Source organism: Athene cunicularia, assembly GCF_003259725.1.
Source record: "Athene cunicularia isolate RWA chromosome 13 unlocalized genomic scaffold, athCun1 chr13_part1, whole genome shotgun sequence".
Taxonomy (NCBI): Eukaryota; Metazoa; Chordata; class Aves; order Strigiformes; family Strigidae; genus Athene; species Athene cunicularia.
This window is the reverse complement of record NW_020799117.1, coordinates 6,307,616-6,330,524: the sequence shown is the minus strand read 5'-3', so window position 1 is coordinate 6,330,524 and position 22,909 is coordinate 6,307,616. Positions and strand designations below refer to the sequence as shown.

The 22,909-nt window shown below is 45.5% G+C and overlaps 1 protein-coding gene across 1 annotated transcript; it reads right to left on the bottom strand.

Moving 5' to 3' along the window:
* Nucleotides 1-18,123: 18,123 nt before the first annotated feature.
* LOC113485248 (neuropeptide Y receptor type 2-like) lies at nucleotides 18,124-19,308 on the bottom strand. The gene has a single exon (XM_026858292.1). The coding sequence runs from the start codon at nucleotides 19,306-19,308 to the stop codon at nucleotides 18,124-18,126; it is 1,185 nt and encodes a 394-aa protein (XP_026714093.1).
* Between the last annotated feature and the right edge of the window lie 3,601 nt (nucleotides 19,309-22,909).

Here is a 22,909-nt window from a genome sequence, read left to right as displayed (position 1 = left end):
GCGGCCCCTGTTCCCGCCGGTTCTCCTGAGGCGGGAGGCGTCACGGTGCTGTCGCGCGGCGCAATTAGAGCGCAATTAGCGAAGGGCTCAGGCCGCTGGGAGCGCCGGGTGCGCTCTGCAGAAGTAGCGCCACGTTCTTGCGTTCTCCAGTGGTGCCAGGCGGGGTTTTGGTCCGACTTCCCACGGCTTTTCTGCCTCCTGGTCTCCTCGGAGCAGCAAGTGCGGGCCGGGCCCTTCCCCTCCTGAAGAGGGAAGTCGCCATGGCGAAGCTCCGCGCCTCGGGCCGGATAGCGTCAGCCCACCGATGCAGTCAGACACGCTTCCCGTGACTGGTGGTGAGGCCCGTGAAGTGGCAACCTGAAATTCAGATCCAGCTGAAAATCCGAGAAGGCTCAGTGCCACTCGGCTGAGGCGGTGGCTGTAGGGCCAGCGCGGTGCCGCCGCCTCAGCGTGAGAGCCGCCAGAGATCTGCGGGAAACACGGTATCGCCCTGGGTGCAGTAGCCACCCGATGTACTCATGGCATCTCTGGGTCCCAGCATTTCTTTATCAATATTTCTCTCACCATTTTGAAGACTAAAAGTTTCCATACACAACAAAGTAATTATTTTCTGTTTCACGATTGCTAAAATTAGCAGTTTGCTCCCTGGGGAGCAAATAGGCCCATGGGGCTCTCTACCCGTGACCTTCTTCCTTTGAACCTTTTGGAAAGCGGGATGTGGTGCAGCTATTGCTTTAGCATGTTTTTCAAATTACACATTTTGGCTTTTTTTTTTTTTTTTCTATTCATGTCTATTTCTGTACTTTACATCATGACTTCTAACTTTAGAGAAATGTAAACCACATCTATCTGATGTCTTCTCAGATCTCAGAGGAGCAGAATAAGGGCTCTTCTTATAAGAAGTCGTTAATAAAACCCACAAAGCAGTGATATGACAGCCAGTATTAAATCTGCAACCAGCTATTCTCCTGAAGTCCTGCAGCTGTTTATGTGCTCTGTTAGTGTTTATGTGCAATAATTGGTGACAAACTGTCTGTTCTGCGTCAAACACTGTGTGGCTTCAGCCAACCGTGTACTTTTCCAAAGCTCCATACTTCTATTTGGATCAATATATGACCACTAGAATTTTGTTGGAGTTACTACCTAGCCAAATATTTGGGAAAAAAAACAGGCTGATTGGCTTTACAGGACTAATGAACAAGTGAAAAAATAATTTAAGAGAAAAAAACTTGAAGGAAAGCAGCCGTGTTTCCCTTATCATTCATGGAGGAGTTTCTCACAGCGTGCGTGCTGACAGTGGTATTAGAAACTCTAACTCTTTCCTAAATTGGGCATTTTGATTCTTCCATGGACATATGGCTTTATCTCAGAAAAATGATATTAACAGCACGTAAATTATTTTAACTATGCTGTAATAGTTTTTTGAGGAATGGGAAGCTGCTTTGTATCGGCATCTATTCTAAGCCCGAGGAATGTTACAAAGGAGTACCTGCTGTGTCAGGAGGGGACAGGGACTCCCCCCAGGACACTTTATGCATCATTATCTCAAGAAATGAAAGGTAACGATGGAGATTACACAGGGATCTCCCTCTTCATTTCCCTGATAAAGTACAAGGGCCACTTTGAAGGAGTTCAAAAGACAACCAGGCACACAGCTACAGCAGGTATCACCATTTATTTTTGAAGAGTTGACTTCAGAGTCTGTTTAATTTGTGAGAAATCATAGCAGATTATTAATAGTTTCATCCAGCGCCAGCTCCCTCATCTGCAGCCGTCCAAGGCTCAAACCCTTCTGTTCAATCAACACAATGCTGTCCTGCACGTAATGTGGGGCTGAAATTTCTTTTCTAAGTGTGATTTAACATCACCCCAGTGTCGGTCCTCGAACACCACCAGTTTCCAAGAAGATTTCATGACACCAACCCCTGAAATGAAAGCTGTGTGAGATTGAGACAGCGTGACAGGGAGGAGGAAAACACAGCCAAGGACTTCAGAGGGTCATTTTCACAGTGGAGGTCGAGGGCTTAAAAACCCCAGTGGGACCCACTCTGGGCCTTGTCCTGGGTGAGGGAGGTGTGCAGGGGATTTAGGAACAGTCAGGTGGATCCATTATCAGCTACAGTCGCCTGGGGCAGTCCTTAGTCCTACATCATTTTAAACCTCCCTGAGATTCGCTAGGACACTACACTGGTGACCATGGGGTCATGCTTTCCTTTGAGAGTAAAAACACACTGAACTAGTTCCTCTGTGGCTCTGCACACATCTGCTGTAGCTCCCATTTCACTGCACCGTCTGCAGTCTTTGTGCTGATAATAACTGCAACAGCATGATAGAGCAGCAGCCAGAGGACTGGGGAGACAAAGGAGGAGCATGTCTGTCTGTAGAAGGGTAAAGGAGCCCCTTTCCCTCAGATATGTTGCAATAAAGATGTTGCTATTTTTAAAATGGCACCAGTGAAAAAGCAAAAATTCTGATGAATTCCGGTACGTTTGGGAGATGTTTGCAAGAACAAACGTCAGGGACCTCAGAAACGTTAACAGTTCCAACGTTCCTAATTATATACACAGGTTTCTCGTGGGGTGGGCGTTACAAAACAGCAAAACTTTGGCTCTTAAATATGGCTGTCGTTATTGAACAGGTAACTCACAGCACAAAATTATCAAACAAGAAAAGGGACTAAAACCGATACACTTGATTTAGGTAGCAAAAGGTATCTTCTTGTTTCATCCAAAACAAAGCAGCCATTAAACCGATGGAGTTATTGTACCAACCTCTCATTTATTCTTCCAGCATCATAAAAATCTCAATTTCTCTGCAAGGCTGCTATAGCCATACATAGTACCTAGGGTTTTTGTGTTTGTAAAACAGAATCCATCTCTCTTCTTTGAAATTGCTTTGGTTTCTGAGTCTCCATCCAACCAAACTATTCAGCAGCAGTCAAACTAGCACATATTTTACAGTAAGTGAAATACATTTCTTTCAAAAAGGTTACATAAAACATTTTCAAGACATTTATTCAATTTTTCCTAAACAATAAAATAGGAGCAATGATTCATATCACTTCTCTATTTTAGTTATTTCAGTAAAATTGTTAACAAGGCTTAGAGGTGACCTTCATATTTTAAACTAAAATTTGATCTCTACACGTTTTTCTACTAAATGAGGTATAAAAGTATGATATGTTAGGTGATGGAAATAATGAAAGCTATGAGAAGAGGCACAGTTAAAAAGACTATCTACAGAGTTTATGAAGGAGAAAAGAAACCTAGTGATACATTTGTGCAAAATAATGAACAGTACAGAACAGGTTAGGCAAGCGTTCCCATTCCTTCCTTGTTGCTGATAAAGGAAAGGGTATAGCTTCTGAAATTGAAAATTCTAATTTCCTTTCAATTTGTAAAGTGAAATTGAAGCATAACCATTCAAAGCTCACAGGAAGAAATAACTCCAGCTTTGCTGCCAGTTGATCACAGAGCAGCACAGTACATCAGCAAGTATCCAAAACCCACTGAAATTTTACATGGATAATGCACTCATCTAGAAAATTGCATCAGGATAAACAAATAGGAGCTAAACGACTTCCTGTTTAAAGAATAAATTCACCACTATCTGGAGGACTAAGAAGAGTTCCCCAAGGCCCCAAATCGCTGCAAGAGTCTAATAGAGAGAATTGAATAGAGTGCTGGTGGCTACTAAAGGCAGAGTCCTGACTAAGTCTGACACTTTATAGTGTCCTGAGTATATATTTTTCTAAATAATCATTTCTGTCCTACTCATTTCTTCCCCTGAATCATCAGGAATAATGTGTCATTGTCAATGTGTTAGCTGGAATTCTCCCCAGAGAGCCAGAAAAATGGTCTTGCCTCAAGAAACAGATTCTGAGTTTTCTCCCACTACCGCTAAGTTGTGTTTACTATTTGCTTGCAAAAACCCGGAGGAGCCCCGAGGTGCTGCAGGGTTTTTCTGCCGCACACTCGTGACAGTGCCCGGGCCCTGTCGCAGCCGCAGAAGAACCAGCCTTGCAGAAGGCAGCCGTCCCTGACACTGCGGCAGCTCGGCGGGCAGGAGAGGCAGCCAGCCCAGGGCAGGCCGTGCGGCGTGGCAGCTCTGCGCTCTGACTAGAGCAGCACCTGCGTGAGAGGAGGGAGCCGTTATCTTTGTGGTAATAAATGAGAGTATGAGACCGAGGCAGCGCAGGGCTGCGCACGGGGCCTGGCGGCTCATCCTCGGAAGGTGTGTGGATTCTGTCCTTCCTGCTGTTCACAGCTGCACAAGTGTTATTATTTTCCAGTGTTCGTGCTGTGCTGCTCTCTCTGACAGGACATACCACTGTATTTCATTACAGTTTTGTTAAGTAGCGTGTAACATTTTTCTGAAATCCATCAAGGTAGCTGCCTCCTTTCTCCAATGAACATGTTAATGATTTTGGTCCCTGTTGTGTTTTTTTCTGTTGTTGCCAGAGCAGTGTCTTTGCTCAGATGCTTTCACAACTTTTGAAGTACAGAAATGTGTTTCACCGAATGGTGAATACATTCATTAATAAGGAGCTGCCCCTTATGAAGGCATCACCGTATGAAATTAGTGTCCTTGGTGCTGAGCCTGTTAAGTATGACAAGCTTGACTTGGTCTATGTGGTTCATGAAGGAAAAGCTACTCACAGACTTGGCATTTCGGGTTGCAGCTCCAATATGACACTTTACCAGCAACACTAGTGAAACCTACTCTGCAGCTGCAATTAGGCATGTGATGTGAGATGGGTGAACATTGCTTCTCACTCCCTGTTTTAATGACAAAAAACCTGAAGTGCAGAGAGGAAAAAGAATACCTGAAGACTGATATCACAAACCCTCTGAAGCCACTCACTGGTTGACACAAATGGTTGATTCTAACCCCACCTCAGTCAGTTTGGGCGGGGAGGGAAAGCAGTCCCGGGGTAACAACCAGGGAATGACCACACAGTAATGAAATTTGTAAAGACTTTCTCCACCTGTATCCTACAGCTTTCTGCACACCTGCATCTCTGAGTTCAGAACAGTCATGCATGACTTTTGGGATGCTTTAAAATATTCTCAATCCAAAACCTGTGAACTGGATCCAGATAAACATCTATTCGTATCCCTGTGAAACCGCACCCTTCACTCCAGGGTGACCCCACACCATAACTTAATTCTTTCTCAGAAATGCACAGCCAGCAAGGAAAGGGAATCTTCAAGTCAAGGTCTTGGCCCATATTTTCTGGCCGAGACTATCTAAAGCCTTTGTCTACAATGCAGAGAAAGGACCCAGGTGTCATGCACAGGGTGGTAAATTAGCCAGCACGGGTAGGGATTCAGTGGCTGTGTAGCTGCAGCAGCTACAGCTCTGAAAGAGCTAGGTAGGATTCCTCAGGAAGACTGAGCCTCACTGCCACAGCAGTGCTGATCCTCACCCCTGCTAGCTTAAAGTTTACACAGAAAGGTTGACAGAAGTTACGGCCATGCTTTTCACGGCAGCGTGGCCACACAGTAAAAGGCAGCACAGTGCCAGGAGTGAAAGCAAGAGGCAACAGCTTCTCTCCTGGCACGGCAGAGCTGGTTGCCTGCAATAAAGGGTAAAGCTTGGCTGGGCGGGAGTCAGGAGAGCCTTCTTGGAGCTGAGACTGCAAAATGTGCTCCCTTAGGACCTGGGAGTCATGATAAACTCCACTAATTTCTGGTCCCAAAGCAGCGAGGCTGTTTTTTTAATCTTCCCTCCTGCAAGATAATTAAATACATATTTTTTTAAGAGATAGCCACCAGAACAAGACACTCCGTGCACTCACATCTTCCCCTGGAGATAAAATGGAAGAATGAACAACAGGAGAGATGTGAATCACTTAGTGCTATATTGGAAAGAGCTCAAATACAGGCAGAGCTAGTCTGGGGTATATAGAGTACGTGTGAATCCCTCCGGAGTCTTGCTCATTGTCCTGCTCTGCAGTATATGAAAACAAGTGTATATAAAAACAAGGAGGCTCTGGTTTGCTCTCTGATGTCATGTTTGAGGTACATCTGGGATGCTGACAGTGTGCACCACTTCTGCATCTGTCTGGGAAAGAAATCCTGCAGCTTCCCCTTCAGTGGCAGCTGATGGCTTACACCACACTGGTGCTGTGTGACAGGTACTGAAGCACCACACACCCCAGCAAGGAGGCAAGTTCTTTGAATACACAAAGAAGCTCCAACTGTCAAAGACAAAAGGTAATCCCAATCTCGGGGATGTTAATCTGGTTTCAAACAGAGCAACTGAGTGGAGAATCAGGTACCCTGACGGTTCATGTTTTTATAGTGACACTCAGAACAACGGCATCTCCTGGTGTTCTGAACAGGATAATACCATTACTGAGTGCTGTACTATTAATCTTGTCTCAGCTCTTTCCACTGAAGGGGAGAACATCAAAGTTTTAAAATCTGTACCTCGCACCTGATGTCTGCCTACTGTCTCTCTCCTCTCTCCTCCTGGTTCCCTAGTCCATTTTGAGCCGAAACCCTTGCCTTATCACATTTGGCAGTTGTCTGTTGATTACAAGAAGTAGAAGATCTTTGAGCTGTGGCTTGGCTTGCATGGCAGAGCATTTCTAAATGTCTGCAAGTCTCTAGCAAGCAGAGCTCAGTGCCAGGGTCTCTTTTCATAGAATACCTCAAAGCAACTTGGCATATTCATGACTCTGGAGGGCCCCTGAACAGACCCTTAGCAGCACAGTTCACATGCAGAGACACAGTCAAGCTGCCTCCAGCCTTCAAAGCTCCAGTGTCTTATAGAGGTTTTGTGGACTGTAAAGTAGGATGATATCCAGGAACGAAGTCACACCCCCATGCTTCCTTCGAACAAGTGCTGGCTTGTTTATACGATCCCCTCTGATAATATACTGCTGGAAAGTCCGAGCCAAAATCATTTATTTGTTGTACTGCAGGGGCTGCACCTGTTTGTTAATGCCAAAAGGCATCTATCTCATATTTATTAGCACAACCACAGGGGAATAGAAGGAATGAGGTCTGCATTGTGCTAACCACAAAACTCAAGAAGTCCTGGCTAATTTAAAAGGGCTACAAACATCCAAGAGACAGTTTATTAATACAGCTAACTTAATGCCTACAGTACAGTAGAGATAAGAATTTTTAAATCAAAACAGATTGATAAAAGAGTGCATATCCTTGCAACTCTGGATTGAAAATGTCAAATCTGCACTGAGTTACAATCACAGCAACAACAATATATTAAATTCTGTTTAGGAATCTCATTTTTAACTTGCTTTTATAAATCACCAGTCATCTGAATGTATAACTGAAGAATTTTTGCCACAGAACTGGCATTCTGGTTTTTGAGTGGCACGGTGAAAGGTGTGCGTGTGAGGAAAGAGATTATTCATTTATTTCTCCTAAGACAGTGCAGGGTACCAGAAATATCAGAATACATGGGGGCATGACCAGACCCGATGAGAAGACTGTAACAAAGGGAAAATATATGCTGAGAAACAGAAAGCAGCTGCTCAGAGTAGGATCTATTCATCTACGGAATGGCCTGATAAGGAACCAAGGGGAAACCATGACTTGAAACAGAACTTGAAGAGACAAAACAGTAACGAGTGCACTGGAGAGAACAAGGAGATTCTGCCCCAGCTCTTCCATTTGACAGACTCCTGTGCAGCTGGTGCCATGCCCATTAGTGCTTGCTAATGAGAAGTCTCAGTCAGAGCTCAGACTTCTGATTTGTCTTTAATAGTGGAGAAGTAGGTTACAAATTCCAGGAGGGGGGACACACAAGAGCCTCTAAGGAAAAAGAGAAGAAGGGACTGCCAACATGCACATAACAACTGACATCTTCTGGGGTGTCCTGTGGTGAAGGGTAACTTTAGTTCCCTAGAAAGCCAATTACCCTCATGCCCCGTTTCTCCAAAATTCATGAAGTGCCAATGGGGTAGAAAGCCCCACTGAACTTTTAAACCACTTGATGAATTTCAGCAGAATTTAACAGAGGGCTCAAGGTCTCCACGATGTTGTATTTGAAAAGTTTTGTGCAAGAACACAGCAGGTAGAGAGTGCCCCTTGTGTGAGCTGACGCATTATTAGACACCAGAGAGACAGGCAGCAGGCATAAGGCCGTTAGGAGACCTGGCTTTCCTCCTTCTGTGGCTCACTGAACTACTTGCAAATGTATTTGTTATGAGTTGCAGCTCACCCTTCCACAAGGAGCAGTTCAAACACTTCCCAGGGTAGGCTTCAACCTCTGGGGAATGTGAGACACTTTGAGACCTTTGAATAAAAGGGTCGCAAGTGTGCCTGTGTGAAAGAATTTTGTTAAAAGAGAAATAAATGTCTCCACTAATGATTGATGCAACATGGACCACAGATTAGTGAAGACATGACCTGATCATAAAAGCCATGACAGCAGGTTGCTTTCTAGCTTCCTAATCTGGCTGTGATAAATGTTCTGCCTCAGGGGGTCACCACCACGCTGCTCCTAAATTTAATTTGTCTTGCTGATTCCTGGGGTATGTACACAACGTTGTAAATTTGCTTTGTGGCCAGGGTGCCCCATCCTTCTCTTTAGGCTATTCCCTGATGCTGAACTTGTCATCTTCCAGAGTGGTTTCAGCAGAGGAAGCTCCTACTTCCAATTGCACATTTTAGCAATCATCAGGGAGGGAAGCACAAGACAACAAGAAGAACTGGCTAAAAATTGGGGGGTTTAATTAGCTTCCTTGGAACAGAAAAGAACTGTGTTGGTATTTCTTTAGACTCATGTTTGTCCAAAGAATTCAGAAGTGCTTATGAGCAGTGGAGCAAAGCCTGTGGTCATCCTTCAGTCAATATTGATACTCCACATTGAAAGCAGTAGATGCTGCTGAAAAATTCCAGGCATTGTTGCCATTAAAAACCCTCCCACACCTAGATTCACAAATCATTACTTTTTTGAGAGTCTGGAATAAATATTTACCCCCAAGAATTCAAAAGTTGCTTTTCTCTATTTAACAGCACTTTCCAAGTAAGGTCTGCCTCCTTAATACACGACTGATGGAAACATAATTACTGTAAGATGTGTTCACTTAAAATGCTTTTTACTGCAGTAGCACTATTCACCTGGCACATACGACATGTTTTACAAGCCTCTGGGTGTTGCACTTGTCCTGTTTTCAAGAAGAGGAAAGCAAGGCTCAGCAGTTTAAGATCATCTCATCTAGGATTTAACAAAGATGGAAGAGAGAACTAGCTGAAAAGAATTTTACTTTCTATCCACATTACAAGCAAATACAATATAAGTGCTGTTCCTTAAGGCAAAGTGGAAGAAGTAGCAATGAAAGGTCCCCTGAACGGGGGATACCAGGGATAGTGAGAAGTCAGTGCTGCCCTGTGTTGCTGGTCTGCTGACAGAGCTGTTTGCTCAGACACCTCGGTGGTGCTGGAGACTGCAACTTAATCCACCATGCCACTGGATCTAGGAGTGGAGGTCCAGACACAACCTGAAGGTTCCTTGGGCCTGTTTGTAAATGAAAGGGGGTGAGGAAGTGACTGATGTGCTCATAACAGGGATGGAGAGCGCAGAAAGCTGCCAGGCAGCACAAGAAATAGCCCTGAGGTTGACTCAGAGAGAGATGGATTTGTGAGGTTCCTTGGGAGAGGCAAGTTTGGACGTGATGGCTGTGGCCTCCTGTGGCTTGTGTCCCCGTATCCGAGAGAACAGGGCCACATGCATGTCACACTCTGGACTTACCCAGAGCTGCACACATGAGGCAGCACCCATGAGGTGCAAAACTCCACATGACTGGTGCAACTTGTAGGAAAACTTTTGCCTTATAGTTGTTTTCACCTGTGAGGTCTTGAATAATGCTGCAAAGTGCTGCTGCCTTTACCCATGTAGAAACAGCCGCTGATGAGTCAGAACATGGAAACAGCTCTGCTGACAGCGAAACAAAGACCCTGGTCTCCTGCCATAGTGTAGAGGCAGTCACTGTGTTTGGAAAAGAGCAGTTCCTAATTATGTATTCCAATATACAGAGTGATTGCTCAGAGAACCTAACATTTCTGCAGAGTCTTTTTACCTCCTTCAGTCCTTTTGTTTACCTGCAAAGCCGTAGTTACCTGCAAACAACGGTTTGCTGTTGAACAGAGAAAGTGCAGAGGAGAGCAGCAAGAACAGAGGTACAGCAAATGAGCCCTGTGAGGAAGGACAGAAAAAAATGACTTGGTTTAGTCTGGAGGGGATAGAAGAGATGTATGACAATACCCTTTAAATATGTAAAGGTGCAGTATAGAAGGTAATAAACTATTATCTGCGTCTGCCAGGAGACAAGAAATAATAGATTGCACTAAGAGAGATTTATTGGTTAGACATTAGGAAGGGCTCAGAATAGACTGTGCAGGGAGGGGATGAAATCTTCATCGCAGGAGCATTGGAAGAGGTGAGACACTCTGCGGTCAGGAATGGTTTAACCATGGGCATTCCGACTCCTGTTTATTTCCTATGATCTTTTCTTATACTATTCTTCCAGCATGCATATGATTAAAATACTCCAGAATATCTCCCTACTGTCTAGGAAATCTATGCGAAGTACATGAATAGCTGCATTTCAGAGAGAGTTCTTGCCACGCTGCTCTAGCTGCTTGGGTTGTGTCCTTTTAATGAGATAATTACAAAAACCAGGATTCCAAACAAACTGTTGGGTATTTACGACCCAACTCTCACTGATTTTGCATGAAGCCAGTTGGAATTTCACACAACCAGGGACTGCAATTCCAGGCGGACCTTACAAAGACCAGTGAACCCTGTGCTTTAGTAATATGCCTTTTCCACCGTAGCAATCTTGTGTTATTGCACTCCTTGAAGCAACAGACAATTTCAATCAGTTCTTGCCATGCTATTTTTGCTATCTTAGCTTTACTTAATTGGGTACTGCAGGGTTGTCTCAGACAGTTGAGATCTGCACTTTGAAACCACTAGATTCTTTTATCTAACCTAGGAAAGAGAAATGGGATTTCACATAGTGAAGTTGTCAGTAACAAAACTGGACCAAAAATGCTGAACCACTGCATAAAAGCATTAGCTGGGGTCCACTTACACAGCTGTCTGCTGAGTTCGACCTCGGAGATTAGCTCCCAGCAACTGAAGCCCTAAATTATTATTTTAATATTCATGTCTGAATTCCCATCTGAAGTCAACTGCCACTGCAGAAAGCGAGTCAGATTTTACTCTGGCCTCGTTGCCTGGGTTCACTATCACTGTACGTACATTCACCAGGCCCTCGGGTTTGACTGCCCCCTCCCCAGTTTTCACATGCAGATATCTCGCCGATTCCTCTTTTTAAGGTTTTTGTTTCTAGTGCTCAAATCTTGGCTGACAGGAATGCAACTGTGCTGATTGCAGCTGGCAGGTGGGATTAGAGCACATTCAGATGGCTGTGAAATGCCTCTGTGAGACAGAAATGGCAGAACAATGGATTATTTCTCCATGAAGAGACCAGAAACTGATGCAGACAGACACATTGAGAAGACAAGCTGAGGAGCATGCAGATATAAAGCACTTTTTGCTCCCACAAGCCTGAAGAGATCTTCCCAGCTCAAAGTTCTGGGGATCTGCTGCCAGTTCTCTTCCTCCTCACCTAAGCTGGCTAATTTCTCTGAGGTGCAGGATGTTCTCAAATTCTTCCAAAATATGTGGGAGTGACAGTTGCCAAGTAACAAAAACACATCACTCTTTTCCTGAAATGCACAATTCCTCATTTTTCTGTTTTGTAGAATGGACAGATGAAGCTGTGATTTAGGACACTATTCCACAATCAGGATCATTTGGACTCCAGTCTTGTCCCTGCATAAAACTATCCGATACAGCGTTCAAGGTGAGGTAGAGGGATCTGACTGCCCTTGTGGCTCTTGTCTTAAAAAAAAAACCAACCTGGGGATGTATTTCGTGATTCACTGAACTGAATCAGTGACCAGTGTAATGAGATTTCATTAAGAACACAGCGATGCTGCAGACAGGGAGAGGCAGCCTGACATTTTATGACGAGGCATCCTTCCTCCACACATACTTGAAAGCACTCATGGGGTTCATCTCAAGCAAGGAACAAGGATGATAAATCCCAATCCTTCACAGGAATTATGAGCAAAGTTCAGGCCATTGTGGTATTTGTGGAGACAGAGGAGGTCCACTGAAGAGCAAATAAGATGACCAGGGATGAAGAAGCTGCCTTAGGAGAAGATGTGACTTGAGGTAGGAGATGAGAAAGCTGGAGAAGGAGGACAACATCAAGATTTGCAAAATGGAGAAGGAACTGGGTAAGCACTGGTTCAGCTGCTGTTCAGCAAGTCCCACAGTACTGGAACCAGAGGGCATTTGCTGAAACTAGTAGGGAATTGGTTTTAACAGGTAGAAGAATACTTTTTTACACCATGGGGAGTGAACTTCTGGAACTGGATGCCACAGGAGGCCGTGAAAGCAGACAGAATTATCAGAGTCAGGGAGGGATTAGACTAAATCACAAACAAGAAGTCTAGAAATAGATAGTGAATGGTCTAGACAGGGATGATGTCCCCTCTAACATCTCTAATACAACAGTTGCGGCTGCTGCTGAGGGTATGAGGAGAATGGACCACTAACGTGGCCAAGTTAGCAGCATCTTTTACTGCCTCAATCTAAAACAGAATACTGGACATAATGGATCCGGATTTGTGTTATTTCTTACTTGTCTCTGGTTTGATAGAGGCTCCGTTCTTCCTGCACCATGGCAGAGTTCATTCTCCTTTTGATATTACTCATCCCGGTCCCAACAGAGCCAGCAATGTACCCTACATTCCATAAAGAGCCATATTAACCTCCAAATTTCATCCAGGGGCTCATCCTCTCCTGAATATCTTGAAATCTTGTTCCATGACCTTCTTCCTTCCATGCAGCAGCAGGGAGAAGCCCCTTGTAGCTGAGCTTCCTGCGCATCCTGAAGACGAACTGTGCGTGAAAGTTTGTGACACATTAGCAGAGTAACATGGTGACAACTCTATGCTTGTGCATTTCAATAAGCTAGTTATAAACAAAAGGGTTTCTCCTCTAATGTTCATAGTCTTTGCTACCACACTGGAGAAGACTGAACTAATGAAGATCTCCTCCTGTGAGCTCCATGAGGCATCTGCACTATTCCTTCTGTACTCATTACACTGAGCAGAACACAGACCAGAAAAAGCATTCTTTGCTGGCTATAAATCATGAGTGACACCAAGATATTGCTATTAGCAGCAGAAAAATGCTTTCCTCCCACAACCTCATTCAGCCCTATATACATACAACGCTTCAGCAAAGGGTGCTGTGGTGTCAGGATAGAAAATTAAATAGAGGTTGTGTTGACTGAAGATAAATTGGTACCTCCCTTGGCGTGCCTGAGTGACTTTGTCTTTTTGTGATTTGTCTTTTAACTTACAAAACACTGAGGCTAGAGATAACGATGAGCTTTAAAAACCTAGCCTTCTTCCCCTCCCAGGCCCTCCTGAACAAATCTCTTCTCTGAAATGAGCTCAAAGAGAAGATAAATGTTCTGGCAGTAATATGCAATATTATTTTTGGCACTTGAAGAATCTCAAGCTAGATAAGGGAAAACTGAAAGGAAGACAAAGCTCTGTTTTTTCAAATGCAAGGGACCAAATTCTGCTCACCCTTATGAACCCAGAATCCTTTCTTTTCTCTGGATTATTGCAGCAGTTCCTGATTTTCACCAGGTTAGCTGATCCTGAGGCCTTATTTAAAACCCAGCACATTCAGAGACCCTGGTGAAATCACACAATAACAGAGCCGAAAGACAAAGGCATTCAAAGAAAGCCTCGACTCCATAGCTCCTGCCCAAACAAAGGATAATTTGGTTTCAGACCATGTTAGCTGTAACAATGATAAGATTAACACCTGATATCAAGGGAACTGCTGAGCTTTGTGTGACCTCCTCCAGCAGAACAGCACTCAAGCCCCTCTCCTATTAGCATATGTTAGAGGAACTGCTTCTTTCCCTGTCTAGTATGTATTTCCCTACAGAGCCTTTGTGAAAGCTCAGAGCAGTGTTTCTGCAGATACATTTGTGAGCATATTGAATAAAACATGTGCCATTTGACATTGTAGGCTTGGACCGCCATGGTAATGGGCAAGGGCACTCGTTACTGCAGGGCAGAGAGCCACGGGGGGATACAGGATGAAGCACAGGCCCACGCAGGAGCGTGTCACGTCTTTGATTCTAATAGAGCCCTGACTGAAGGACCCAGCTCACCCTGCACTGATGTAAATGCTGACTATATATATTGCCTTAAGACAAGGAAAAGTAAAAAGCCCAAACCTTTGCTCTCTTTACGTGCTTTAGCTTGTTACAGACGTCCATGCTTTGGAAATCAAGTGGGAAGGGATTTTCAGAGCAAACTAAAGTGGTTTAGAGGCAAAATTTCTAGTTCTCGGAGAGCCTCCTGTGTCCAAAGCACAGCCTTTGGTCTGCAAATTTCAGTATGCTTTGTCAAGCCTGGAAGTTTGATAAGAGACTCTGGGACTCTTGAGAGCTCTTAGAGCAGCCTGTAATAGGGAACAACAGTTATTGATGCTGCTGTTTTTGAATTATGATACTGCCATATATCAGCTGTTCTAGTATTTGTCTGGCATGTGAGTAATGGTTGGATTGGACAGTTAAAGGCACCCCCACCTGTGGTGTCTATTCAAAGCTAATCATCTGCTAGGGGTTACTTGGCAATTAAGAACTGTTCAGTGGTACAAGATTTGTATGATGTGACCGGAAAGAGTGTCTTAGCATGAGAAATAGTGTGTTTCTCAGGGAATGCAGAACCTTCCCTCCTAAAAGTTGTGAAATATCCTTGGGTCAGTTCAGTGAAGCAGCATTTTGAGAAGGATGTCGGTAAGAATCGGGAAGAGCCCTAGAGAAAATTCGTTTGGTCACCAGGAACAACACTGTCTTCTAGACAAGCTTTGATGAAACACTTGTTCATTTTTGTCACTGTGTCTCTAACTCTGTAATGAAATATCTCATCCCTATCAGCTGTTGTGCCACTGACAAGAGTCATTCCATCCCACCTCAGTAACACCAGGGCCAGCTCTGTGGAGAGGAGCCCGGCTTGGCGGCCGTTCCCTGATGCACCTTTGGCAAGGAGCAGGCAGTGAGATGATGCTTTTGACTCCAAGAATATCTGTAACTACTAGAGGATCTGCCCTTGATACCAACAGAGCAAGGTCATACCCTGTCCTGAGCTCTAACTAGTTCAAAAACTTAAAATGCTTCTGGTCTTTGGTTTCATGGAACTGACCATGGCAGTGAGGCCATCTTTAGCAAAGTGTTAGTATTTGGGGAACCTTCATCTCCAACAGATTTCTGTTTCATGGAAACAAATTAATTCCTGTTTTCTATGCAGTCATGACAATCTGTAACATCCTATTTATTTCCAAATCAACCTTTGGTAAGAAGCTTTACTTCCTTGCTCTCCACCTTCTCTTGTTCTGTTTGGCAGTGGACACTAGGACCTCTTTTCCTCAATACAGGCATTGCAGTTTTCCACAGGGACAGGTATACACAACCAAGAGCTGATCTCCCTGCCAGCAGTGGATGTGGAAGGTTGTAATTTTTTGCAATGGCAAGGGAAAAGCAGCAAGCTTGCAAGCAGAAATCTATCAGTAAAGCTGCACAAGTGTATTAAATAAAGCAAACAGAACTTTGCTGTTACACTCCAAGTAAATAGTTTCTCCTTCTCAGTTTGCTCCCGCATAAAATTCCCTCTGCCCTATAAATACCACTGCCAGTATTTATTTGTGAAGAGCTGGGATCTATTTATTTATTTGTCCATATTTAGTTTAAAAGTCTGGGCTCAAAATTAAACAGTCATTCATAATGTCATTATCTGCCTTGCTCCACAGTCAGATACCGTGTGTGGTGTCACAGGACAAAACCTTTGGCAAGGGCCCTAGAAGAGCAATTTAGCTCCTCATCCATCTCAGCTGGCAGTGTGATTGGCTTCCAAGCTTGCATTGCTGAATGTGTTATTTTACTCTGACATATATTATTGAGTGTTAAATCACTTTCTGAAGTGTTTATTGGCAGTAGTTGAATTTCTTCCACTCATTTAAGCTGCTTTTGAAACATAAACATTTCCTTGTGTCTCGGAGTTTGATATAAACATGGGGAGAGTTCCCTCAGGAGGATGGATTGTAGAAGTGACCAGCTCAGTAGGTAGGGACAGAATTTATCAGTACGGTGGAGAATATCCTCCTCCTTCCATCAGGCTGAAACAGCAAACTTCCACCGCCACTCCACGGCACTTCACATGGGGAAGTGGTGTCTTGGTTCTCCCACCATGTCTTGGCCTGACAGAAAGCAGATCACACTTGCACTGGAACATCAATGACTTCCTGACAGGATCTTTATAGATCCTGAAGCTCCCTGGAAAAGAAAAATGGGCTGTGATCTGCAGGATCAGGTGCTGGGGAGGTTATTAGACATCAGCATGCGCATGCCTCCAGGTGTGGAGTGTGGTCTGCAGCCTCTGCCTGGCAGTGATATCTCTTGGGAAAGAACCAGAGACCACATTCTTGTATCTATTTAGGAAAATGGAGTAGAGGATCGGAGAACAGAAATAAACAGATTAAAATCTAGTGTGGCAGTCGGAAGCTGAGCTGGAGAACAAGGGCCAGAAGCAGGTCAAGCTGGGGAGGAGGCAGGAGAGCTGGAATTTCAAATAAGCCCTTTTATAATTCATCTCTTGAGGACTCTAGAAGTGACAGCCCAGCAGCCTGATCCAGGCTGGCTTAGTCAGTACTGCAAGTCCTCTTACCTCTTGTCCTTGCTCCAGTGAAGACCTACAAATCAAAGTTTTTCTTTTCTTTTTATCTTTAATGAGGAGGTCTGTTGAGTCTTTTTCCTGCATCTCAGAGTTACTTTCCAATCTGATGAACAGTGACTTTTAGAGATGACACCAGTGACGAGCTGCTGAGATCACAGTAGCAATCAAGGCTCCTTTGATGGCAGAGCTAAAAATACGTTCCTCAGCTGACACAGCCTTAGGGAGGAGAACATAGAGACTGGTTTGAAAGAATACATCTTACTTTGTCTCCATGTCGTCTTCTGCCAGAGGACACCACATCTGTGACAACCATGCAAGCAGGTTACAGCTGTCTTCTGAACTGAAGCACCCATGTACAGACACTTACAACTTCCAACCCCAGGAAGAGCAAAGCTTTAAAACCCTCTGAGCGCCTTGGAGAATGGTGGAGTTGGCACTTTTGCCTCTCTGGTCATGCTGGCACCTGTCAAGTTATTGCATGGCAGAAGCCACATCTTGGGGTCTAGAGAAATCACTTTTGCCAATCCCCTAGGTTCAATTTCAGTCCTCTTCATCAGCTGCCCCAGCTCTTTCCTATCTGCTTCTCTGCCTGCTCTCCTCCTTGCTAAATCCAGGGCACTGGCTCACAAGCTCCCTGGCTAATGAGGTGTCCCCAAAGCCTTGCTTTGGCCCTTGTAAAGGAAACTGTGGTAAGTACTGTCATTGTCACCTCCTGGGCTTTCTGAGGATGAGAGCTTATCCCAGGGGTTGCAAATGCTGTGCTGAGATCATGGATTGCCCATCTTCAACCCGCACTAGCCCAGTCCCTTGCCAGGCCTGCGGAGTGATGGCATTAACCAGCCCATGTTTGCAGAGGAGGGTTGGTCTCCTTCCCCTTGGAGGCATTAGCTAAAGATGGATCATTAAGGCTTTTGGGCAGGAGATGTACAGATGAACAAGCATACACAATGAGAGTTCTCCGTTTGTAATGTGTAATATGTCAGGAGGTAAGAGATTGAGCAACCCAATTTGACAAAGGAAAATAGCAAAAAGGGAGTATTTTGCTGGCTAAATGAAAGCCTCCTCTGTGTGTGATTTTTCATGCTTCTGCATGCATAACTTGAATGCAGAAAAAGGAAAAATTCATTTGTTTGGTCAGACAGAAATACACCAGATTTATTGTTTTGAGAGATACAGGCGGGTATTTCTACGTGGCTGTGGTAGCTATAATGTTTTGGTGACACGATGTTCTGCCAAAAAAAAGGCATTCACCCAAGAATGTCTCTGGGCTCAGTCAAAGTCAGTCCCAGAGGTGGATGTCCCATCCCTAAACCTCTGTGGGCAGTGGTCCATTGCCAGGAGTCTGTTTGGTGCTCCCATTTAGGGTGTTGGCCCTGAAGATGTATGACCTCCCTCTAACTGAGCCCTCTGTGTGGATGCTTTCTGGCTTGTTCTGGCAACGGAAGAACATAAGGAAGCCATTCCGGTAGTTCTTGTTCATCCATCCGTAGAGAAGAGGGTTGACAAATGTAGAGCACATGGCCCCAACATGGAAGAGAGTGTACAGGAGTTTGTACTCATGGAAGATAAGAACCAGATCAAGATCAATGGCAAGCTGGAATATGTGGAAGGGGAGCCAACAGACTGCAAATACCACAACTACCATCACTAGCATTTTGGTTGTCTTCCTCCTCCGGCACTGATTTTCATTCCTAGAAGTGGGACTGACATGGTTTTTCAGCTTGAACCAGATCCTGATATAAGCATAACAAATAATTGCAAGAGGAAGCACATACTGCAGGAGGAGCATGGACAGGCTATAGATAGTGGCATCCCTGTTATTACCAGAAGGCCATTTTTCTGAGCAGACAGCCATTTTGAGGTTGATGGATGGGATTTCCTCATACCGGTACTCTCTGAAGATGGCCAGAGGACCTGCTAGGACAGCTGCTGCTAGCCACATGACAGCTATGATGGTGAAGCTGAGCCTCTTGGAAATCCTGCTGTCCAGGTGGAAAACAATACACCGGTACCTATCCAAGGCAATCACAGTTAGGGTGAGCGTGGACACATGGACACTCAGAGCTTGAGCATAAGGGACCAGATGACAAAGAACAGCTCCAAATTTCCACTCGTCCAGCAATGTGTACACTAGGGTGAAAGGCAGACAGAGCGTGTCCACCATCAGATCTGCCAGGGCCAGGTTAGCTATGAAGAAGTTGGTGACGGTCCTCATGGTCTTGTACTTCACTATGATGTAGATGACCAAGGAGTTGCCAATGAACCCCAGCAGAATGATGAGGGAGTAGGCAGCAATCAGAACAACCTGGACCCCCAAGATCTTGGTGCTGTCCATCATAACACTGCGGGACCCGGAGAGATCCTGGCTGGGAATGACAAAGTCCTTGGCGTGCCAGCCCTGTGGCAGCTTCTCGTCTGATGCTGTCTTCTCCACGGTGAGGGTGCTGTTGGCTGCCTCCAACGGTCCCATGCCTGGTCTGAGACTTTCCATCAGGAGAAGGAGGTCTGGAACACAGACACAGCAGAAGTGAGAGCATGGGAGACAGCAGAGCAGCTGCAAAAACTGAAACTCAAAGGGCATGTCCCACATGGCATTTCAGGCTAAACAACCCCCATCCTTCCTCACACTGAATGGACTTTCAGTTCACTTGCACCTCCTTTTAGAGCCTATGATCAGTTGAACGCAAATTCCCCAAGGAAAGGTCAGTGGAAAATGCAATTTTTCATGCAAGTTTATGTTTATTTGAATTTAAGAGGGAAAAATCCCCTCAACCTGCCAGGGCCAGACTGGTAGGTCCTGAACAGACCTCCTGCTCATGCCCTTTGAAGCCTGCCTCTCCTGCTCCTTCAGGTTAGGCTTTGTAAAACCAGAAAGTTGCTTCAAATAAGCCAAAAATTTGGGACCTCTTAGGACTGACAGAAGAAATCGATGGGTGGTGTCAGTCATCTTTGATGAGATTTACTTGCTACAAAAATGCCCTGAATCCTAACTCCTTAAAAACTAGGGAAGGAGAAAAACAACAGGACGCTCAAATTCAAGGTGCTTTTCTCCACCTCCCCATAACAATTTATTTCCAGACTGTGCACCCATTTCTTATTTCTCATCTCCCTGAGTGAAAATATCTGCCATCCTGTCTCTGCATGAGTCTCCATCACTGCTCCTGCTAGTAATACTACCACCCAAGAGTGGTACCCCCTGCTCCCGAGCCCTGGTAGCGTGGTTAGCATTACTAATGCCATTTTATGAGGCAAGCAGACACTCTGTGACCGAGCGGGTCACGTACACATTCCCTTTCCCTCATTATCAGGCCCTGAATTCACAAGGTCCTGTGAATCAAGTAGACAAACCAAACAGTTTTTTTCTTTCCCTCCTCGCCAGCCTCAAGGTTCCTGGGCACCAAGAGAATTACTCCCTTCCTTGCTGGCCTTGAAGGTCCCAGGCACCCAGCCAGGCAGGCTGCAAAACAGCACAAAGAGCACTGCCCATAAAATCAAGCAGTTACAAGTCTCCCTGTGGACAGGGACACCCCTGCCATCCTCTGCTTCCTCCAAGGACTGAGTGACTTGTATTTTTTTATAGGATTTTCAAGTCTAGATTATGATTGTTATATTGATGCAGCAAACCATGTATTAGGATTTGACCCGACCTGCGGAGGGTCCAGGTGGTTACAAATTATGAGTTGTGTTATAAATTCTGTATTACTTAGGTGACTAGAAATCATGAGTTGTACTACAAATTTTGTATTAATGCTACTTGTAGATTGAACTACATTGACTGTGCCTGTAGAAATCCTGTGTCACTTCAATCATAAATTCTGTGCTATACAAATCACAATACCCTGTTAAGGAAATAAAGCTTTAATTGTAACCATGATTTAGTGCTGTCACCATTCTGCCAAGGATCCCTAAAAGAACCTGTCTGTCCCCTCAGTGCCGGTGACACCCAGGCATCCACCAGCTTTGCAGAGGAGGGAGCTGCTGCAGGGACATGCATGTGCAGGGGCCAAACCGCTGGAGCTGTGAACAAGCCTCCTGCAGAGCTGTTGCTGAGCGTCCAGCCACAAACAGGCCCGAGAGCCAAAGCCCCGGCGTCAGTGAGCCTCCTGCCACGTGGTGCTCAAACGTCTGCGTGAGTATGGCTTTGGGAGCAGGGAGCCTGACGGGTGAGCCAGAACTGACTCAGTCTGGAACCCGTGGCTGGCGTTCGGTGCCATTGTAACGGCAGAGTGTTGTCACGGCAGGGTTTTCATTCAGTCCAAACACAGCAGGAGAAAAGACAGCTCTGTTACTGTCTCCTTCTCAGCCTCCGTGTCTCAGAATTGCTGCTGGGGTATGAGGGGTGGACGTGGCCCCTCACATATCCCCTCTCCCCACCGCGGTGTGAGGAGCCCCCATTCCCACTGCACACTTGATCAAAAGTGAGCAGAAGTCATCACTGCCCAAACAGGCTGGTCTGCAAGGCGTCATGTTTTCTCTGACCTGCAGAGAAGGGGGATAATGCCCTGCCACTGAAGGAGGGAGGGAGGGAGGGAGACAGAGGGCTTAAACAAAGCTGGGAATTAGAGGCAGACTGCTGGGTACCTTCTCAACCTCCTTGAGGAAGGAGTTGGTCTGGGTTTGTACTAGGTGAGATGAAAGGGTGCTGATGGGCTTCCTGCAGGTCCATGCCCTGCAAGATATTCAAGGACAGCCTGTCCCTGGTAAGGGAGAATGCTTTCTTGTGCAGAACACCTGCATTTCATCTAGTTCCTTAAACAAATACCATAAAATAATGGTGGCAAGATGGTAAAGGTGGCAGCAATTACATTGCAATGAATAATAAATGGCTGCTGCTTCTTTCATCGCTCCTCAGAGCAAGAGTTGTGATTCCCACTTGGGGGCTGCTCTGAGGAATCTGTCTGGCCGGCTGCAAACCTGGGCCCTGCAGATACCATATGGAGACCATATAACTACCGCTAAGAGGGTAGGAAGGTAATTTTAAGGAGCAGGAGGGAAAAATGGGTGGATTTGCTGGGGTGAGGGTTTGCTTAAGGGTGATTTCAGACCTCCACAACACCACTGCCCCCAGCCCTGGGAAGGTAACCCTAAAATCCAAAGGGAGGCCACAACTTCTAAGGCAGGAGAGAGGAGTTCAAAGCTGCCCGGCACAGCCAGCACAGTGGGAAACGGAGCAGGGGAACAGGCCCTGGGAAGGTGGAACAGCTCAACCTCCACACAGCAGCAGCCCGCAGACACCCATGCTGCAGCTGCCCCCAGAGCAAACCTTACTGCCAGGAGAGCAAGGTCGGTGAAGGAAACAGAGCAAGGGCTGGGCACACTTTTCAATGGCTGTGCTTCCCCTGCTTGCTCTCCGTCTGGGTTTTTGTATCTTCCAGATTGTCTAGTATTACTTTATCACTATCATTTGTTATCCTCTTTTCTGTGGCTTGCCTGTCCTAAATGGGACAGTACCCAAGTCCTGGCGTGACACCAGTGGAGACTCTCTTCCCTTTTTCCCCATCTCACCCACCAACTGGCCGCCAGTTCCCATGTTCACATCTCAGGCTGTTTCCTTTCACTGGAGACTGGCAGCTACCCACCATCTGAGAGGAGCCAGGAACACCATGATTATTGGAGCTGTTTCACTTCCGAACAAAATGGCCTTAATGGAGTTATTATTTGATTTGGTTTGCTTTGTCTTTTTCCAAAGGGGAAACTATTAAAAATCAATTAAGGCATTTTAATTAAGGGACGAAATGGTCATAATAAATGTTCCTGCTTCACGGGCTGCCTTGAGGTTGCAGGGATGCTGCTAGCAGACCAAGGTCTCTTCCAGCAAGTAATGGAAGTGCTGGCATATGTGTCGGCTGCTGCCAGGCACACGCTCCCGTGCCCACCGGGCCTGCCAGGCTAGATGGAAAAATCCTTGGAGCTGAGACCCAACTGGTTTGGGGAGAACAAAACAGCAGGGCAGACCAGGAGGCGGCAGAAATACTACCCTAAGCCCTTTCCTCTGTGCTGGGCTGCCATGAAGGGATGCAGAAATGGCATTGCCTGGGTCCTGCCCTCACCCTCACCTCCAGCAGAGGCTCAGCCTGAGGCAGGGCTGGGAC

What these genes read in the sequence shown, in the direction of transcription:
- LOC113485248 (XM_026858292.1), bottom strand. Translation starts at nt 19,308, where the DNA reads ATGGAAAGTCTCAGACCAGGCATGGGACCGTTGGAGGCAGCCAACAGC.